The sequence below is a fragment of the Rhinolophus sinicus genome, chromosome 15, assembly GCF_057876585.1.
Source record: "Rhinolophus sinicus isolate RSI-liver-muscle chromosome 15, RSI-T2T, whole genome shotgun sequence".
Taxonomy (NCBI): domain Eukaryota; kingdom Metazoa; phylum Chordata; class Mammalia; order Chiroptera; family Rhinolophidae; genus Rhinolophus; species Rhinolophus sinicus.
Window position 1 is genome coordinate 32,080,406 of NC_142515.1, and position 20,993 is coordinate 32,101,398.

A 20,993-nucleotide genomic window follows, 5' to 3' on the forward strand; every position below is an offset into this window, starting at 1 on the left:
GAATCCATTTGGAGGTTAACTACCCAAGTGTACAAGATCCTCCTGGCCTGGGGAAAGGATAACCCTTTAAATTCAAATTGCTGAGCAAGTTCTGGACAAACAAGTTTCTCAACATCTTTTTTCCTCGCTGGCGTAAGTGTTTACCTTTAAGATCCATGTGTTTCTCAATTAAAATAACATGAAAGGAAAAAAAATGCTTGGAATTCTTCTCACTTAAAATCTCTGTACCACGACCTAATATAGTCCCATTTATTATAGAATCTCTGCTCTCTCGGGGGACACATGATGTTGTCTGAATTCTAAGGGACATATAGTAAAAACCATAAGACACTGGAAGGTGCATTCTGTCTACATGTACACATCACGGAGGAGGGCCTACCACAACTGATTATGAAATGAGGAGAACCCTCCCAGATGTTCCAGAAATATGGTTCCATTAGAAGAGAGTCAACGTCTTGCAGGGGCACGGTCACACACTTACTCTGAACAGCACTTAGGGTAGCAGCTGGCTTTAAGGCCCTGTTCACGGGAGGAGAGTGACTAGCATAATTAGTAGCATCACTTTTACTAGGTTGATCGGCAAATACATTCAGCAAGGAATTGTTCTGGTGAGTGGAAAGGCAGGACAAAGCACTCCCATCAATCTGCTCAGACAGCGCTGGGGTTTCCTGGCTTCGCATCTGACCTCGGGCTAATTCTTGCTTCTTGAGCTGATCTTCAAAAAACAGAAACTGCTCTGTTTCTAGCTGCTGTTGGCGCATCTGAGCGATCCGCTTCCTTTCTGCCTCTATCAATCTCTGATGCTCCAGTTTTTTGAGAATTTCGGCTTTATATTTGTTCTAAAAAAATGTGGTTGTCAAAATAAAAGGTTAGTTTCCAAGGCACAAACATCCAACTGGGATTAGACACTCAATCTTCTAGCAGACAGAGAGACACAGCCAGATACCCAATCTGCCCCCGGGGACACTCAGGGGACAGTGAGGAACATATATAACATCACGGTAAAAGCGCCTTCATCTGATGCAGGCAGCAGTTCTAAATCCACTCATAGTGTACCAGAGACAGGCCATGACAATCATGTTCCCTCTATCCCCCTGCGCTTTTAAATATTAGAAAATCAAGGTCAGGCTGGTCTGCTCAGCCTGACCGGCCAAACCACATGGAACAAAATATCTCAGAAATAGTTGTATCATCCTAGACTGCACGGTTCAATATAGTAGCCACCAGCCATATGTGGCTATTTACATTTAAATATATTCAAATTAAATAATTAGAAATTCAGTTCCTCAGTCCTGCTAGCTTCATTTTAAGTACCATGTGGCTCCTGGCTCCCATACCAGAGAGGACCGCCACACAGCACATTTCCGTCATCACAGAAAGTTCCATTGGACAGTGCTGCCCTAGAATCCTTTTCATTTGACTCTAGAACTCATACTGCTGGAACTTTATGGAGAAGGAGGATCACTAAGAAACAGTTCTCAAAATGTGGTCCAATCACCAACAGCAGAACCAACCAGGAATTTTGTTAAAAATGAAGATTCCCAAGCTCCCCAGTCTTAACAAAAACATCCAAGCATTAGTAGGTGAGAAAATTCAGAATTTTAATAAGCTCCCCAAATGATTTTGATGAATACTAGATTTGGGGAGCTACGGTAAGGTAGTGGGGGAAGGGGGCAAGGTTTATAGCAGCACTTGGATAAGCACACGAATCTCCCTGGGTCTTGGAGGGCAGATTCTGATTCAGCAGGTTTGGGGTGGGGCCTGAGATTCTGCAGTTCCAACAAGCTCCCAGGTAATACTGGTGCTGCCTGTAGCAAGGGCTTGACGTGTGTCTGCTCATCTCTCCTAGGCATAAAGGCTGCCACGCTATCTCCCCCGAGATTTCCACATATCATATACGTGGGCTACTACTGTGGACTGTGAAGTAATTGGTATCACCAAAGGCAGACCGTGAAACAGCTAGCTGCTCAGGCCGTTCCCCCAGGGAGATCCTGATGGGACGACCAGACATATTGCTGAGCGTGGCAGGGAGACAACTGGGTTTTTCTCTCCCTTGCTGTTGCGTTGTCTGAGCTTCCCAAATCATTTTTATTTTTCATAGTTCAAATCAAATCAATACCCACACTTGAGGGAATCTTCTGATTTCAACGTTCCGTCTGTCACTTAGCCAAAAGGCCTCACTCAAACCTGGTTTCTGGCTATGCTCAAAGAAAGTTGAGTTCTGTGACCATGTTCAGAGTTCATGAGAGTGAATGGAAGTGAGAGTTGGTCGAGGTGACAATTTCCAGAGCACATAAAAACATATTTAGACAAAAAAAAAAAAAAAAGTAAAACAACCTTTATAGTAATGCTGTAAACATTAAGAATTCATGACTTGAACTTGAATATCCTATAGACTGACTGGTCAATTTCTCCTTTCAATGTCTTTCAGTCTCAGACATCGTTATCATTTTCACTATGAGATAAGAATGCAGAAGCTACCACCCTTTGGTGATACAATTACATTTCACTCATATGGTTATCTACTATTCCATCTCCATGTAATACTGACTGTAATATTCAAGAATCGAATTCACATTTCCAAGGGCTGCATAATTAGATGCACCAGAAACCACATGCTGTTCGCCTACCTCCTACTGCCTCCTTTCATCAGCAAAGAGCAGTCACCCGGCTCAAAGTTACATTGACAAGAGTTGGTCAAAAAGCTCTATTTAAATCATTGTGGGAAATCCATTTTTCTAAGGCATCACTTTATTAGATGTTGTAGGGAAATAAAAATACCACATCTTTGGTGCAAGTGCTTAACCTGGACATCAACATGAATTTTTTATTGGTGTTACATCACTGCATCTTTAATTTTTAATTTAAATGCATAGACCTTTGGAAAACTCACGTGAAATTGAAATTCAAAAAATATTTGCACAGAAAACAGTCATGAAAGAAAGGTACCGATTGAACTTACTTTGCTTTGCAAATATTCTTGGTATTCTACGTTATATTTCTTTAAAAGGTCCTTTTTCAATTCATCTGTCCTTGGGAAGGCAATCTCCTTCAGTTTCTTTTAAAAATATATATACATATTGATTAGTGGGATTTTCAGTAAAGTCTTTCACATCACCAGCTGAGAAAAAAAACAGCTGGTATGTATATTAGAAATCAAGACACAAGTAACCAAAGATGATGGTGGAAAAATAAATCTCTCTTTTCTAGGGTTCCAAAATATAACTTGTCAGTAGGGAAGGGGAAAAGTTATGCCCTTTGTAAGACCTTTATTGATTCCATTGGCTAGTTTGATTAGATAGGTACCCAATTTTTAGGTAGTGGGTTTGTAACTGCACATTCCACAGTATGTATATGATATGTCATCATATTTAGAAGGGATACCCAGTAACATGATAGATAGGGACTCCTAGGCTCGACAGACTATAAAAAGCATTGAGGTGCTTTTCACAAAACTATACCTTCCCAGGCCTAATCCCAGATCTACTGAATCAACACGTTTATCAGAAGGGAAGGGGTTGGGGAATCTAGATCTCAAACAACTTCCCAGGGATTCTTAATGGCTGGGAATTCTGATCTACTCCAAGCACCAATTTACTTCCTCCCCCTTTTTAGAGATGAGACAAACAAAGGCCTAGAGAGATTAGTATCATAGAACTAACTAGTGGTCCCGTTATGACTAGAATCAAAAACTCCTGACTCTAGCCAGGCTCTTCCACTAAAATTTCTGTTCTCTTACTCTTTTGTCATCCATCCATCCATCCAACAAGCATAAACAAAGAAAATGTACATGCTTTTGGTGATTTTTTTCCTACAAGTAAAACTAAAACTGACTCTAAGTTAGAGTAAAAGAGTCACGTTGACAGCCTGGGACCTGTGGTTTCCAAACAGAGCTCTCTGAAGTTGAACGAATAACAGAATTGAGGGGAAATGCTACACAGAGGCATGGAAATTAATGACCCTTCAGGTAAGTATGTACAGAAATTTAAAAAAATGTAGATAACCATTTGACAAAATTTGAGTTCTGTTTACAAGCAGCCTCAGGCCTGACATAACGGGTAAGAGAGCCTTTATTCCATTATATGGTAAAATATCTTTTGAGAGTTATTTAAAATTTCATACTGTGATTAGCTTTGTATATATTATTTACTTTTCTTCGTATAAGATCAACTCAAACTATTTAAGACAAATACATTTTTAAATGTTATTTAAAAGGATATATTCTCAGCTAAAGATATTTGAAACTACCTATGTTGCTTATCTGAGAATATTCCAGGCCACCCCCTAGACACTTTATTATCTATTAGAAAGAAAATAACTAGAACTCTGTGGATGCCTTAATAATCAACAGTGATTTTCAAATAGTTTTGTAGTTCGGGACTTCATGGAATGATCAAAACCAGACAAAATGACTGTCTCAAACAAGTACAGGGAAAGATAACCATTCTCTCAATGTCTGGGAGGAATGGTGAGATAATTCTTTCTTCATGCCATAAAGTGAGAGCACATTCTTGATTTTTTTTTTTCCGCCGCCCAGTTTCAATTAGATATCCCACAATGGCTCAGTAATGATGATTAAACGTCTAAGAAGAAATCGAAACATCATGGCTAATGGAATGAAGTTGTTGTGCTTAAGCTCTCAAGAGGATGAGATGCAGGAGGAAAGGAAGGGGGGTGGTGAATCAATAATGGATACTTGTGGAGCATTTGATCCCACAAGGGAGAATCGACCCCACAATACCTTCATAATGTCCTGCTTTTCGGGTACTGCACATTGCTGGTAATCTCGATGGCCAGGAAGCTTTTCTACAAACAAGCTGGAGAAGAAAAAACACATGTTCTTAGCAATATATGACAGAAAAAGCTCAATTATGGTTTGTAATATGAGAATGAGCCTCCTTTTCAAAAAGGAGATGTTTAATAAATTATTTAACCTTTACTCATTTCACCTGCCTTTCCATCAAATGTTGACATTGAGTATGGTTTGGGCGTTACAGGGTAGTTAAGCTCAGCACACTAAGCACTGATGTTAAGAGGGTCAGGAGGTGGCCTAAATAGACCACATCGCTTTGGTCTTTCTCAGGTCCTGGGTACTTACTCCCCCCAGAAATGAAATATATATACATATTGATTAGTGGGATTTTCCTTCTTACTTAAGTGTGCAGCGGGCAACACAGAGGATCGGGTAAAAATATGAGTTTGGAAAGATCGATGTAATCCCTTCTCACCATTGAAAAAGACTCAAAAGACCACTGATGAATCTGTAGTGCCACAGTGTATATGTCAAAAGCTCTTAACTGAAAATTCATAACTAAGAGAAATGACAGCCAGAATTCCTAGGTGGTGCTAATTAGGACTTATTTTTCATCATCGTTTTGAAGAACAAGGGAAGCAGAAATAAAGGGAAATCCCTAGAGCAAGTCAGGTGTATCACGTCCGGGTAAAGTGAAGATACTGCTTCCATAAGATAATGCTTCCATAACTTTTTCTTATTCATGTCTCCCCAGCCTGCAGAATAGTGTCCAGGTCATAATGAATGCTTAATAAATATTTGATAAATAAATGAATAGCCCTTCTTTGATAGATGACAATGGGCTGTAAATAGTAGTGTTGATCAACTCATATGTGATACCTTATAATTATTGGCACTCTGTTGTTTACAAATCACACATGCGTGTATCATCTCACCTATAGGATGCACTGGAATGGTACCATAACTCTCATTTCTCAAATGAGAAAATTAAGACTTAAAGAGGCTACACGAATTGTTGGTTGCCTAAGGATTAAAGTCACTAACATTTAGTTGAAGAGACCTCAGAGATATTCACCCATAAGTCTTTCATTTGTAGACAAGGAATTGAGGCCCAAGGAAGATAAGTGAATTACAAATTATCACATGGTTAATGACAGATGAAAATGAAATATTCTGATTACTCAGTAACTCAGAGAGTATAGTGACCTTTAACCTTTACTGCACCTAACAATTTCAGAAGACTATGTGCAAAACTCGAGCAGAAGGTGAAGAAGAAACATATCGATTGGTAACTAACTTACAATAGTTCAGAAATTAAAATTTTTGGAAAACATGTGCTATCAATGACAATTGATAACCTCAAATTTCATATTTATTGCTTAACTTTCTAGAAAAGAGTGATTTTCCTAGGTATGCCAAATGTTGCCAAACATCAGCTTTTCCAATGTTCTCAGGTTAAGTCCCCAACTGAACTAGTGAAATTAATCAACACGTGATTTTCAACTAAACTAAAAATAAAAGTTTCACCTTAGAATAAATAATTATTGGTAACAGATCTTCCCAACCAGTAAGTTGGCAAATTGGTAAGGAAAATCTAAATCCCTTTTCTGTTAACGCTTAAAGTAGGATATGTTACTAACCATATCTATCTCGTGGGAAGTATATTTTCACATGGTTGTTTTGAGGTAGCCATCTTCACGCAACATTTTGGAAGCTATTTTATACACAGTATTATTACACAGCTAAATAAATTTTAAAAAAACAACAACACAAAACTACAATGTGAAACTGGCTGCTTCACTCTATCCCTGACTCAGATCCTGTCTGTGATTGCCAACTTACCCCCTAGTCTCAAACCCATCAAAACAAATGTTTAAAACATTCATGGCATGTTCCCGGTGCTGGAGATGGAGCTGCAATATGGTTCCTGCTCTCATAAAGCTTATCTTCCTGTGGGGGAGGAATGGCATGAAACAAGACATTTTATTTGCAGAGTATTAAAGACAGGAACATGCAAGTGAGCGTGTTGGTCTTTTGAGAGGGTATCTTACATCCCAGTGCTCATCGCATCCCTGACATTCTTCTCATTCCTCAGCCTCAGAGAGTGTGGAGATGCCTTTGAGGACATTTACTCAGTAATTTTAAACCCTACACATTGAATGTTTTTGGAGATTGTAAAATTGATCTAAACATGAAAACATTCCTGGCACCCAAACTGCCTCATCAAGATATCACGTAAATTATTTTCCCAATTCTCTCATTTCAGAGACCTCCAAAACACAAGACTTACGTTATAAATTTATTATAAAGAACAAAGGCATTTTCCAAGTTTCCTTCTTCCAGATACACTGAGGCCATCCTCTCCATTTCTACTCCGGATCTGAAGTAGCGGCGCGGAGTGATATCTTCACTGATGGTGATATTACAGCCAAGCTTGCTGAGGGCACGGACGCGCTCCTCTGGGCTGAGGGAAACATCCGTATGGTCAGGCATGGCAGCTAACTTTTTCTGCAAAGCAAAATGTGAATCTCTGATTAGGAGAAGAAATGAATATGACGAAAATTATGGGTGTAGTTTCTGTACTAAATACCTGACAACAATGCCTCAGGAAAGCTTTTCCTAAGAGTTCACATGCTAAAAGCGAGGTGGTTTTGCTTCCACATGTGATCCACACACCAAAACCACACACATCTCCAGGGTAAGCATACATTTTTATGGGGGTAAGACCTCTGTTGGGTAGCAGTTCCTGAGTATGCAAATGTTGTAAGTCATTTTAAGCAACATATCACTGGCCCTTATTTCTTCCTGGATGTTTCCCTCCCGGGCCATGTGAAGCAGGCCAAGAGAGGAATTCCTGCCAGGGTAAGGCTCATGTCATTCTACTCTGAAGGGTCTCTAAGAAAGAGCTTGGATTCGAGGTTACTATAAGAATTCAGCCCTCCTCCAGAATGTATATAGTTTAATAAGAAGTTTCAGGGCCTACCTGCATCTTCACAAAGTGAGTAAAACTCTACTAATAAGTCCTAGAGAAGCCTTTTCAAGCATATGGACACCTCCCCCCGCTTTTTTTAAACATAAAACAACACTTAGACCTCCACATAATAGTAATTACACTGCTAATTCATCCCTGACTGAAAAATAATGATAATTATTACTAAGAAAAAAAGTCAGTGATATTAATACATGTGTATTTTGTTAATAAAAACAGCATCTGTACACATTTGGAAAAACACAGAACATATACATTCAAGATAATTATTCAGTAAAGAGTGTTTCAGAAAGGCAAACAAGTCAACACTTTTTTTTTTTTTTCGTTTAAAGACTATACAGCACAAAATTTTAGGCTTTGCCAGGTCACACAGTAGCCGTGGCAGCCATTCAGCTCTGATGGCACAAACAATATGTAACCAAATGACCCTGGCTGTGTTCCAAATTTTTATTCACAAAAACAAGCAGGTGAATTTGACCCTCAGACCATGGTTTATGGACCCCTACTTCAAACCAGTGCTTCTCCAAGTGTGGACCCTGTACCAGCAGCAGCAGTATCATCTACCTGGGTGTATCTAAAATACAAATTCTTATCAGGCCCTGCCTCTGATGGACAGGCTCAGAATCTCTACAGGTGGGCTTGGAGTTTTACCTAGTTTCCCAGAAGCACTTAGGCATGTTATGGTTTGAGAAGCACGGCCTTAGACAACTCTACCATCCTTTGATGTTCCAAGACAGAGTTAGCCCAGAGCAAATTCAGCTTCCCAAATCCCCTTCACTCAGTCAGCGTAGGTTGAAAGTCTGACTACAGTGTGGGCAGAGCATTTGATTAAGATCGATAGAAAAATTAAAAAAAGAAATCAAGGTTGACATAGTTTTAGTCTGGCCATGAATTACTGAACCAATCTTCAAGAACAGGGTATGGATGGTGAATTAGATATCTGCAGATTTTCTCATGCCATCTGGTCTACGTTGGTGGTAATTTTATAGCAGATAGAACCTGAACAGACCTGGAATGATTCTTGCTTCAAAAGGTTTAATACATAACCAGAGAGCCATAAACGCGTTTCTCAAGGCCCCAAGAAGTGAAAAGCAGATCATGCCTCTGGTACCTTCTATTACTCTTTTGACCTTGCCTACAGCAATGTGGGCAAGTCCTCTTCCCTGTTTCTTTCTCCCCGAGGAAGCTCTCAGAGCCTGGGCTTCGTCACACTGAAGGTCTCCAGCTATCCCTGCTGTAACTAGTTCAATTTAGAACAGAAGGGACAAGACTTATCAGTCTCCCGTGTTCTCCAGGTGCAAGTTTTGAGGACTAAAGGGTATGCTTGATTTTGAACCACACCTTGCAGCTTAACCCTGTGTTTACTTGGTCCAGAATGCTGTGATCAGAGAGGTGTGACTGGCACCAACATCAACGCTCAGACCCTTCCTAAGGGACTTCATCTTAAATTATCTCACTTCTGTCTAACCAAACCCTGTCATGCTGCTCTTCCAATTCTCGGAAAGGCTTTCTACTTTCAGAGATCCTGTTGGAGCCTTCCCCACGGCAAAGGCAGGTATCCAAGCCTGTGAACTCTTAGTCTCAGGCCTGGGTATACACCACCTTTTCCAACTGAGAAGTCTCAGGCACCACAGCAACATATCCATGTTTCCCCAATCACACTCACCTATGGAGCTCAGCAGAGTTACATGAAGATATTGTTATTTGACCACAGATAAATGCTTCAATGACATCAGAAAATGACTGGGGGCGGGAGGGGGGGGGGAAGTCTATGGAAATTGGACATTTTCTAAAGGGGGCTTCCAGGCTCCTGTATGTACAAAAGTAATTTGCCCATTTATTATTATTATACAGTCCACACTGAATTATAACTACTTATGCACAAGTGTTTTTCATTCCTTATGAACTCCTTGAGGGAAAGGAATAATTTTCCATTTATTCCTGTTCTCTAGGAAATAGCATACTTCAGGCAACACAGATGGTAATCAGTAAATTTACCAAGTAAAGGAGAAAAAGAGAAAAGGGAGCAACATGATTATAATTAGATTATCTTTTTACCTGAAAATAAAAATAAGATTTACCTTTCCTTTACTGAATGGTCCTATCCTTCCGAAATTTAGAATTGATTTCAGAGATAAACTGGGAAATAGCCTAAATTCTTCATCAAATTATAAGAATTTCATTTGCATGTCGGTGAAAATACAAAATTTCCAGATGAAAAAGGCTTAGTGTTCTTTTTTACATTGACGTGTCCACTAAAATTTTAATTACTCCTAAATAATGTTCTAGAAAACCACACAAGACGCTCCATAGGAATGATTCTTTCCTCTGCACAGGTGGAAATGGAGCAGATTTTATTATCCAACAATATCAGAAAATGGAAAAGTTCCTACAATTGTCCACCCTCCAAACATATTCTCAAAGTAACTGAGCTTCTGTGAAGGACTTTCTTGGCACAGAGAGGACATTGGTCATAACCTATTTCAGAGCAAGAACCAGGCCCTCTACTTCTTCATGTTCTGGTGCTAAGCTTTGTATGTAGAGGGTATTCAGTATACTGCTCTCAGGGCTACCCACAGTGAGAGGGTGGGGGAGGGTCGTCAGGAGGAAAGTAGTGATAACGAAAGCTTCCATTTATCAAGCCCCCACGATAGGCTGGGAACATTAAAAATATTGTTTCCAATTGTCATAAGGCACAAAGTACAAAAACAGGGCCATGGAGATTATATAATGTGCCTATATTCACACTTGGAGGCTGATCTGGGACACTGAATCAGCCCACGTGATCCTAAGGCTCCTGTTATTTCCTTTCCAGCACAATACTTTTTCTAAGATGTAGCTAGAGAAAATGTGCACCATGTTGGGCTGAAAGGGGAAAAGTGAAAAGAACAAGAGTTCCAAGTATGCAGACACTTACACAAGATCCCAAAGCAACATTTAGGTGTTAAATATAAAATGGTTTCCTCGGTCATTACTACACAAGGCAAGCCTCCAATTTTTATCTATAAAGAAGCTGAGGCACAAAGAAGGACCTATACCTGATGCAAAGTTCTTCTCTCCAGTGTTCTACTAAAGGATTACACTCCTGAAATCTAACCAGATAAATTAACATTTCACACTTTTGGGGGAAAGATTATTTTTAATTCCAGCAAAGATGGCTTTATTAGTCACTTCCTCAAAGGAGAGGACCACACAGATGGATGAAAAAAACAACAAATGCTAAACTTCTTGTAGTAATTGTGATTCATTTCACATTTGGTATGTTTCTGTTCTTCTTTTTTGGGTTTTCTGACCATATGTAAAATATCATTTGCTGCCACCTACCAGAGAATTCACAGTAAATGGCTGATCCATGTTGTCCTGTCTACAAAATGAAGGTGTTCACTCTTTCTTCTCAATTATTTCATCTGTTTCAAAGACAAAAAGCAGAGTTAGGGTTATTTTGTAAGAATTCCAGTCTCAAATCTTAAACCCCAGGATTATTTCTGCTTCAGAAGAATATGAACTTATTGAAATTACTTCAATAATCTCAGTTTTTAGAGAGACCCTTGGAAATCACTTCCTGAAAATACAAAGCTACAGGTGGTTATGGTTTCTTGAAGCAGTTCTTTAAAAGTGGAGATGTGAAGGACTCATTGCTTTGCACGCAGTCTGCTGGACATTATCTTCCTTAGACTTCTATGCGAAGTTATAGAGTGGTTTTACTTTCTTCAAAGGGAGAAAGATCATAATGGTTAAGAGCATGGACTCTGAGGCCCTGGGCTCAGACCTGGAGTCAGTCTGGGCTTAAATTAAGCCCTACCGGCTATGGGAGGTAGAATTCTAAAATGACTCCATGATTCCTGCCCCTTGGTATCCACGGGTTTGTGGACACCCCTCCCACTGAGTGTGGACGAGACCTGTAACTGGCTTCCAAATCAATAGAACATAGCAAAGGTGATGGGATATTGCTCTCGTGTCATGTTACGTATGTTATATGACAAAGACAAAGAGACGTATTGAGGCCCCTAACCTTTTGATGTTAAGAAAAGGGAGATTACCCTGGATGGGCCTGGAATAATCGGGTGAGCCCTTTCAAAGGGGGAGACACTCTGCTGCTGGCCTTGAAGACTTGGATGACATGAGTTCTGCTATTGTACGGAAATGAATTCTGCTAATAAGCATGTGAGCTTGGAAGAGGATCCCAAGCCTCAGATGAGACCCTTACCCTGGTTGACACCTCCATTGCTACCTTGTGAAGACACTGAGTGGAGGACCTAGTTATGCTGTGCCCAGACTCCTCACCCACAAAACTGTGAGATAATAAATGTATGTTGTCTTAAGCCATGAAGCTGGTGGTGATTTGTAAATCAACAATAGAAAACAAGTATGTTAGCTGTGTGTCTGCAGGTAAGTTATCTATCCTTTCTGTTTATCTGAAAAATGGGGGCAATAATAGTACCTAGTTATGCAGTTGTGATAAGGACTAAATGAGTTAGCATATAAAGTGCTTAGAATAGGTTTTAGCACATAGTCAACATGATATAAATGTTAGCTATTATTAGAATCTTTATTTTTCAGTTGAAACTCAGCGATATTAAGTGAATATATCCAAGTTCAAATTAATCACTCAATAAATGTTAGTCTGCCTCTTCTTTACACTAGTTTAGGTCAAGCTTTGCATCACCACTTCCCACTTCTAAAATTATGTTGGCCTTTATACTCCATCAATCACTTATGTCATGATGGACATATGTCTTCTCCTCAGTTCCTCATTTATGAAGTGATGGAGTTAGGCTAAATTCTTTCAAGTTGTAACGTTCTGTGATTCTAGAAATCTCAGAAGTAGATCATTCAACCTTTCCATGTTATTTTTTTGGCCTGAATCCATGACCGAAAAACCCTTCAAGGAAAGTTACTTGGCATGTTGTAGCCTTTCCCCTTCATTCTCTCCTGTGATCCCTGGAGATCTAAGCTTGCAGGTTGCAGAAATGCACAAGAGAAAAATGACCCAGAGACAGCCACAGTCACAGTGTAGTTTAAAACCCAAATTAATTCTGGCACCACTGAATGTAGGCAATGCCATTTGGGGAATTACCACTTCTCAGTGAAAAGAAATAAAGCAGGAAAAAAAATGGACATTACAAGAGTTAAAGAGACTGAACAAAGAGGCTTCTGGGGAGTTTGGAGCGGGTGGGAAGAGAAAGGAACAAGGAAATACTAGTCATTGATTAGGGTCTTGCAAAAATTTGGGGGGTTCCTCAAATCTTTAAAAGAAACAATTTAAAAAGTTGGAAACATTAGAACAGCAGTTCTTAAATTTGTTCTTAAGCCTAGGACTTGTTTAAAATGCAGACTCCTGGAACTCACCCACAAGGATTCTGGATCCATTAGATGAGGTTTCCAAACACTACTTTGAAAGGCACTGCATTTGTGAAGGTATCAAGAATGATTCGTAGTTGCAAGCAAAGGCACCAACTCCTGAATTCATAGGATAATGGAAATATTACAAATTTCCAGAAAGATGGAGAAATCGGGCTTGGAGACTACACATCCAGGAACATCACCCCAAATCACACAGCATCACTGGTCTGATGGGTAGGGGAGCCTGCAGCTTCCACCACCAACACCAGCTGCTGCCCTGGGAGCCAGGTGGAGTTACCTCACATTTCTTCATGTCACTAGTTTCTATTTCAAAGTATGAGATAGAGGTGTCTGATTGGCAGACCCGAGGTCACATGCCTGCAGCCTGGCTGCAACAGTGGCTGAAAATGCAAATATCTAGCACTTTACATTTCCATAGAAGGTGGAGGGATGAAAAGGCAAATTCAGGGCTGGGTGGGCAAACACAGTGGTACGTTGGCACAAAAATCAAACTTCTCTGTAATGAGCTTCTAAATATATTAAATGTTTAATTCAATATATCTTAAATATCAGGATTTATTAAATTCCAAAATTGCCAATCACTATTAACTCCCACATGTAAATTTATAATTCAGAAATAGAAACTTACTCCCCTCAAATCTAAGATGAAATTGCCACAGGGATACAAAAGTTAATTTGAGGAATGTAATCAATAATGTTGTAAAGATTTTCTAGGGTATCCGATGGACACTTGTCTCATTATGGACACCACCTTAGGGATGGTGTAGATGCCTGATCACTGCACTGTACACCTGAAGCTGAAACTGAACAATAATGAATGTCAACTATAAGTTTATATGTGTATATGTGTATATGTATATATATATATATATATATATATATATATAAACATATATATATATAAATATATATGTATGTATAATGTATATAGTTACAAGAAGCAGAGTACAGCATTGGGAATAGAGACAGTGGAAATGTAATGGCTGTGTGCGATGTCAGAGGGGTAGTGGACGGGGGAGTGGGGTTGACACAGTGTGAGGGATATAAATGATAAATGTCTAACTATTACATTGTTTTGTGCACCTGAAACTCATAAAAAAAAATCTAAGATGAAAGAAGTTTATAGGTTGGTCAGTTTATTTATTTATTTATTTATTTATTTATTTATTTATTTATTTAGGGGGGTACCATTAGCTACTCAATGGCAATGGTCCTGTCTTAAATTTCTTTGTTTTTTAATCCCTAGTCCTCACATTTATCAGTTACAACATAAGTAATTACCAAAGTTAACATAAACAGGTTATGTTCTATCAGTAGCTGTCAAAGTGTGGTACAGGGTCCCCAAGATCCTTTTAAAGGGTGTGTGAGGTCAATATTATTTTCATAATATTACTACAACATTCTTTACTTTTTTACCCTCAATCTCTCATAATTGTATAGTGGAGATTTCCAAGGGTCCAAGTTCATGGACTCTTACTTGAATATTCTTGTGAATGTCTGTTTTATTTCCTAATATGGTAAATATAAATAGATATAGCCCACATAAACAAAGCTTTCTTTGTTCTTAGTAATTTTTAAGAGTGCAAAGAGGTCCTAAGACCAAAACATTTGAGAACCTCTGCTCCTGATAAACTATACAAATAAACATACAAAACAAAACAAAAACTTACCATGCTCTTTCAGTCTAACCAGAAACACAGTGGTCCAGAAGAATCTGAAATAGGAAGAAATAAATGTCAAGTATCACCTTCCATTTGCGCTACCAGGATCTGACAAAATAATTAGAAAACAGGGGACAGTAAGAGGTACCTTACCTGATACAACCTGAGACTCACGAAAGCAAATACAGCAGACTGCTGTATATTCTGCAATACCCATTCTCTTTTTTAATAAAAAATATAATTTTTAGCAGATACAAAGCCACCCAGGTAAAAGCCTACATTTTCCAGCCTTTCTTCGAGTTAGGTGTGGCCATGTCACCAAGCTCTGGCCAATGGGGCGTGAACAGAAGTACTGTGGATCCTACCCTTTAAAGAATAGGACACGGCCTTCTCTACCTACCCCTCTGCCCTTCCTACCGGCTGCAATGGTGCCACACATGTGAGCCATCCTCAGTCATAAGGAGGAACCATGGCAAAGCAAGAAGAGGAGCAGTCTAGTTTGCTTACACTCAGATCCCTATGACAGAGACAAATGCTATCTTAGCTAATACCTTGTCTTTGTTTAGGCAGCTGGACCCGTATCCTGACAAATGCAGTAAGTTTAACCTAGAAAGGATGATTCAGTGTAGCCCGGGCAGACTGTTGCCAGTACCGATAAGGAAATACACATTCTCCATCACCCCACCTGCCTCACACTCTGCCTGTGCTGCCTCCACACCGTTGGCCCAGGTACAGGGAGGAGCACAAATAACCTCCTTTCTTCCCACAGCTCACCTAAATCCAGCCCCGACTGTGACATGCCAGCTATCCATCCAGAAATTTCAGACTTCTTTGGAATCTGTACCACATAATCCCTCAAACATAGAAGATACATCTCAAAAGGCAACATTTGGTTGTCATAAATGTTTAATTTGGCTGTTATGATAGATTTTTTAAAAATTAAGTTAGTTATCAACATTTAAAAATTGGGAGAGTCATACAAAAATTCAGATTTCAGCTTCTTAAAAAAAAAAATCTGAGGACCTAGCACCACTGGGCCCAGTACATTTGTTATTATTTATCTTCTATCCTGAGTTTAGAACAATGCCTGCTACCATGTTTCCTCGAAAATAAGACCAGGTCTTATATAAAGCTTTGCTCCAAAAGATGCATTAGGGCTTCTGTTCAGGGGACGTCCTCCTGAAAAATCATGCTGGGGCTTATTTTCCGGTTAGGTCTTATTTTCTGGGAAACATGGTACTTAAGAAGGGCTCAACATATATTTATTGAATGAATGAATGAAGTAATTCCCTTAAAGTCTAGAGTACACTCCCCATCACATTCCCAGGCATATAACAGAAGCTTAGTAAATATTTGGCTCTAGATCTGTGCTAAAATATGTCCCCAAATGCACCAGCTTTCAAGAACTTATAGGTAGCTCATTTAATTCTCTTAGAACAGGTCTATTCATTAATTCAATCATAAATTCATTCAACAAACATCAACTGAACACCGAGGTATGTGGAACATGAATAAAATTGGCAAAGATTCCTACCCTTTTAGAGTTTACATTCCAGTCAGGAAAGATAGATTAACAATAAACCTTTTAAATAAATAAACTGCATAGTCAGTTAGAAGGTAGTACGTCCTCTTTAAAAAAAAGAAAAAGAGCAAAGTAAGGGAACCAGCTGTGCAGTGGAGGCTGGGCAGCTGATTACAGTATTAAATGGGAGTTTTCAAGATAGGTCTCGTTTTGAAACCAAAAATGAAGCAAGGACTTGAAGGAAGTGAAGGATGAGGGAAGAGTTAGTGCAGAGGCTCTAAAGTGGAAACACATCTGTGTGTCTGAGAAAAAACAAGAAGGGTGGTGTGGCTGGAGCAGGATGAGCAGAGAGGAGAGTGGTGACAAAAGAAATCAGAGAGGCAGGGAAGGTGAGGAGGCCTTCCAGACCACCACTGGGACTCCGGCTTCTACATGGAGTGAAATGGGGAACCATTTAGGGTGTTAAGCAAAGCCGTGATGTAAATGGTATAATTTAAAAAGAGACCTTTGGTTGTGCTGTTGAGGGGGAAGGGAGGAGGCAGGATATCAGTGGGGAGAGGTAATGGTGTCTTGGGTGGTACAGGGAGGTGGTGACAGCAGTGGATCAAGAGGGTTGAATGTTTAGTCTCTGCTGAGGAAATTGAATCCATTTTCATGTAGGTTCTCCATTTCCAACAGGAGGAAAGGACAATGAATTAAGTGCCATGATTATAAGCAAATGGTACTTCAAGGAAGGAGGTAATCCGTGTAATTTGAACAGCACAGGAGAGCTGGCATGATGCTGGCAGGGCCCACTTCTCTAGTTGCTCACACTGCAGCAGCTATGGCGGGAAGACAGGTAGAAGATGACTTCAAGTGCTAAAGATAAGATACACATTGCAATTTGGAGGTTCAGAAATATACTGAAACAAGATATCCAGAGAATGCCAAAGGCAGATGGAAAATATTCAACATCAGGCACAAATAAAACATAAATTTTCTTTTCAAAGTGGAGGCTCGATGTGCTCTGGGGCACACAGTGCAAAGGCAGCCTTTGGAGTCAACCTGGGTGTGAGTTGTGGGTCCATGAGCCATTGTTAGTCATCCACCAAATCCTCCCAGGCTCACGTTCCTCATCCACCACTGGGCTCATCATGGCCCCACTTCATCACTTGAGAGAGGCTTACAACTAATTGAAAACATTCATTAGGAATGACTGATTTAATCTCAACCTGCTCCCTACTCTCCACCCCAAGGAGAGCCTACATTCCTGTGATGTGATAACATCTGAACTACAACCTGGTGACACATTTAACCTGTCATATACCTCTTGAGAGCTCTTTTTGCTTTAGAGCTTCTGTCTTCTCACCTTTACCTCTAGTCTCTTTTCCTCACTACAGTAAAGAAATGGTTGCTTCCAAAGACACAGCCATTTTCCTCGTGAATGACCTTTTCAAGAGGAGTAAGGTAGTGACTGCTTCCTGTTAATCCTCTCACACCAGGCACCGAAGAGGTATCAAAACCACATGTTGACAATTGTGCTTTCTAATCCCCTCACCTTCTCCCTCATTCCCACCCCCCTCCCATCTAGCAACCCTCAGTTTTTCCTCTATATCTCTGATTGTTTCTGATTAGTTTGTTCATTTATTCTATTCTTTAGATTCCATATATAAGTGAGATTTTGCCACAGGGATATGAAAAACAGTTTGGGGAATATAATCAATAATGTTGTAAAGATTTTATAGGGTGTCAGATGGGCACGTATCTTATTAGGGAGACCATGTCAGGGATGGTGTAGATGCCTGATCACTGCACTGTACACCTGAAGCTGAAGCTGAATAATAATGAATGTCAACTATAATTTAATATATATATATATAGTCATAGGATGTGGAGTACAACATAGGGAATAGAGTCAGTGGAACTGTAACAGCTATGTACAATGTCAGAGGGGTAGTAGATTGGGAGAGGGGAGTTACCACTTTGTGAGGGGTATAAATGTCTAACTATTACATTGTTTTGTACACCTGAAACTACTATTACTACTACTACTACAGTTACTACTACAACTGTTACTACTACTACTACTAATAATAATAAAACACATGTTGACAATGAGCACACAGAGGACAACCCCTGTCCCACGGGTTCAGCTAACCTAACAAGCAGCTCCTGGAACCAACTGAGCAGTTCCCAACAGTGCCCAGAGGGCATGTGGCAAAAATGGAGTGTCTTCCATGAGTATTTTGGGAGGGGCAGGAACCCTTTCCAAACTGACATTTCACAGCTCGGAGTTTATAAAGGCTGACTCTCCCTACGCCCTCACAATTTTACAGTCAAGAGCAGAATCCTTTTGATTTGGGGGACCCAATTTGATGTCTCCATGTCTCAACTTCCTCCAAGGAAATGTGGAAGCAGCTCTACAATTCTGCCTTTTAAAACCAGCAGCAAATAATACCAAGAGTGAACAGAGAGAAAACTATCTGACCTAGCATAGTGTTTATTTTGTCACCGGTTTAGCCTTAAGTCCCTTAACTTTCCTTTTCTTCTTCTTCTTCTTCTTTTTTTTTTAATACTTTTTTGGTGGCTAAGCTCAGAATCCTGACCCACTTTCATACACAAAGCCGTATATCCCTGAATACAGAGAGGACACTTCCAGACAGTGAACAACCTTCTCAGAGAGGAAGTACACAGAGAAGAGCCCGTGAGCCATCACCCAAAGGTGTCTCTCTGGCACTCCTTTCAACCTGAATGCTGTACTGAAATAATAAGCAGATAAGAGAGGCCAAACACTGCACACCACCACCTGGAGTCTCATTTCTAGTTGGCCAACCAGCAGCCTTTCTTTCTCTCCCTGGGTCAAAGTTCACGTTTTCAAGGGAAAACATGGCACAATGTACTTAGCTGGAGATAAATAAAGGACATTATCATAACCTGACTGTGGGCTGCAGTGACCTAACCTGATTTAGATAAAGGGTGGTAAAGGGTCATCCCCCCAGCTTTAAATGACAGAGGCAGAAAAAAGGATCTCCTGAGTCTCCTGAGTGACACTCCTTACAGGTTGGGACCCGGTTTAGGGAAAATAAAATAACCACCTAGGCTACCCTTGCTGTTCATTTTTAAAGATTTAAAAATTCAGATAAGTGCACCTGAAACTAATTTCAAATAATATTGACTGTCAACTATAAGTGAAAAATAAAAATAATTTTAAAAGAAAGTGGAGAAGTAAAAATACTACATAAGAAAAATCTGAGCAACAAAATAAAGTCTGAAGATAAAAAAAAATAAAAATTCAGACATTAAAACTAATGATTACTTTGATTATTTATACTCATCCGTAATAACTGCAAATCACTGAAATATGCTGTAACCCAGAAGATATGTACTGAAATATTACTATGCAAAATATGAAACATGATTAGAATAGCTTTTAAAATAGCTTTTATTGCATTTTGTGTATACTCATAAGTACTATATGTGAGTACCTACTAGGTGTCAGGTGCTTGTCTCTTGCCCCTAAAGGAATACTCCAGGTTAAATACACCATGACACTGGTTTAGATTAGATCAATCAGCAAGGATGCAGGGGCTCCAGGAAAGATTATTAAATAAATCAGCCCCCCCAATGTATGATTTAAGTTACTTTGAGGTAAATCTAGGCTACCCTAACGGCAATCAAGTCGCACTTTAAGTCATAAAATAATGATTTCTCATAGTGCAATACAATTTTCATCCTGACACAAGGATGAGCAGTTGAGCACCCTCAGCACCACAGCTCAGACTCTGGGGCCATATCTACATGTAGGATAATGCAGCGTACACCACTTATGAGTTGGGAATGCTACGGCATTTCATTTAACCTTTTTGTGTATTGTATCTTCATTAAATGGGAGAAAATAACACCTTTCTAGAAGAACTCAACTGAAGCATCTTTTTATGTTAATATATAAAGGTAATATACAAATTATAATTACATATAAATTATAATGTATAATGTAAATTATATAAATTATATTAATATATAAAGGTTATATAAATTATATAATATACATTAATATGTAAAGGTAACATATAAAACTTCTACTATAGTCCCTGGCAGGCAGAAGGAAACTCACAGAAAATCAGTCCCTTTTCACATCAAAGGGTTATAGAGAAATGAGGTTAATTACCTCTGTCCTAAAACAAAACATTGATTTCTATTATAGCTATCGGAGACGGTTAATGTTTAACTACTTGCTTCATTGCAATTAGTTTTTGATAGACACTGTCAGTTGCCTATCTGAAAACTACCCACTTTCCGCATCACCACTTCTTGCCAATCTCAGGGATATTCACTTTTCCAGACTCCCTTGCGCTCAGGACTTGGTGAGTTGGCAAGTAACCAAATCCTGGACAATGGGACCAGAAGGGGCAAATCTGTTGGGAGGATTCTGTGAGATTTTAATCTCTAATGCACACAGATATTCTGAAGAATATGGGCCTTTTTCATCGGTTGGACATGTGTCTTCATGTATGACGCTAAATGCAACAGCCATCTTGCAACACAGATGGGTCAAGCCTAAGAAGCAGTTGGTGTGCAAAGCATGGTGCAATGGGTCTAGCTCCTTGCTGACATTGCTGAGCAGCTGAACTTATCCTGCAACCATTCTCCTCTGAACTGTTGGTGTGTAAGATATAAATGCCACTGTTTAAGGCACTCTTGGGATTATGTAGTATGCTGCCTAAT

At 39.5% G+C, this 20,993-nt stretch overlaps 1 protein-coding gene across 3 annotated transcripts in view; it reads right to left on the reverse strand.

The window, feature by feature from the left end:
• STAMBPL1 (STAM binding protein like 1) overlaps positions 1 to 20,993 on the reverse strand; it is a 44,483-nt gene that overhangs the window by 9,762 nt on the left and 13,728 nt on the right. Inside the window, exons 2-7 of one of the 3 annotated variants that reach the window (XM_019738936.3) lie at positions 14,777 to 14,820; positions 11,067 to 11,149; positions 7,044 to 7,261; positions 4,742 to 4,817; positions 2,963 to 3,058; positions 482 to 839 (exon numbers count right to left, since the gene is read on the reverse strand). In XM_019738936.3, coding sequence (XP_019594495.1) covers positions 482 to 839; positions 2,963 to 3,058; positions 4,742 to 4,817; positions 7,044 to 7,261; positions 11,067 to 11,096 — 778 coding nt within the window. In that variant the 5' untranslated portion in view covers positions 11,097 to 11,149; positions 14,777 to 14,820. The remainder of the gene's footprint in view (positions 1 to 481; positions 840 to 2,962; positions 3,059 to 4,741; positions 4,818 to 7,043; positions 7,262 to 11,066; positions 11,150 to 14,776; positions 14,821 to 20,993) is intronic. The other 2 variants (XM_019738963.3, XM_019738942.3) reach the window with 2 other exon arrangements.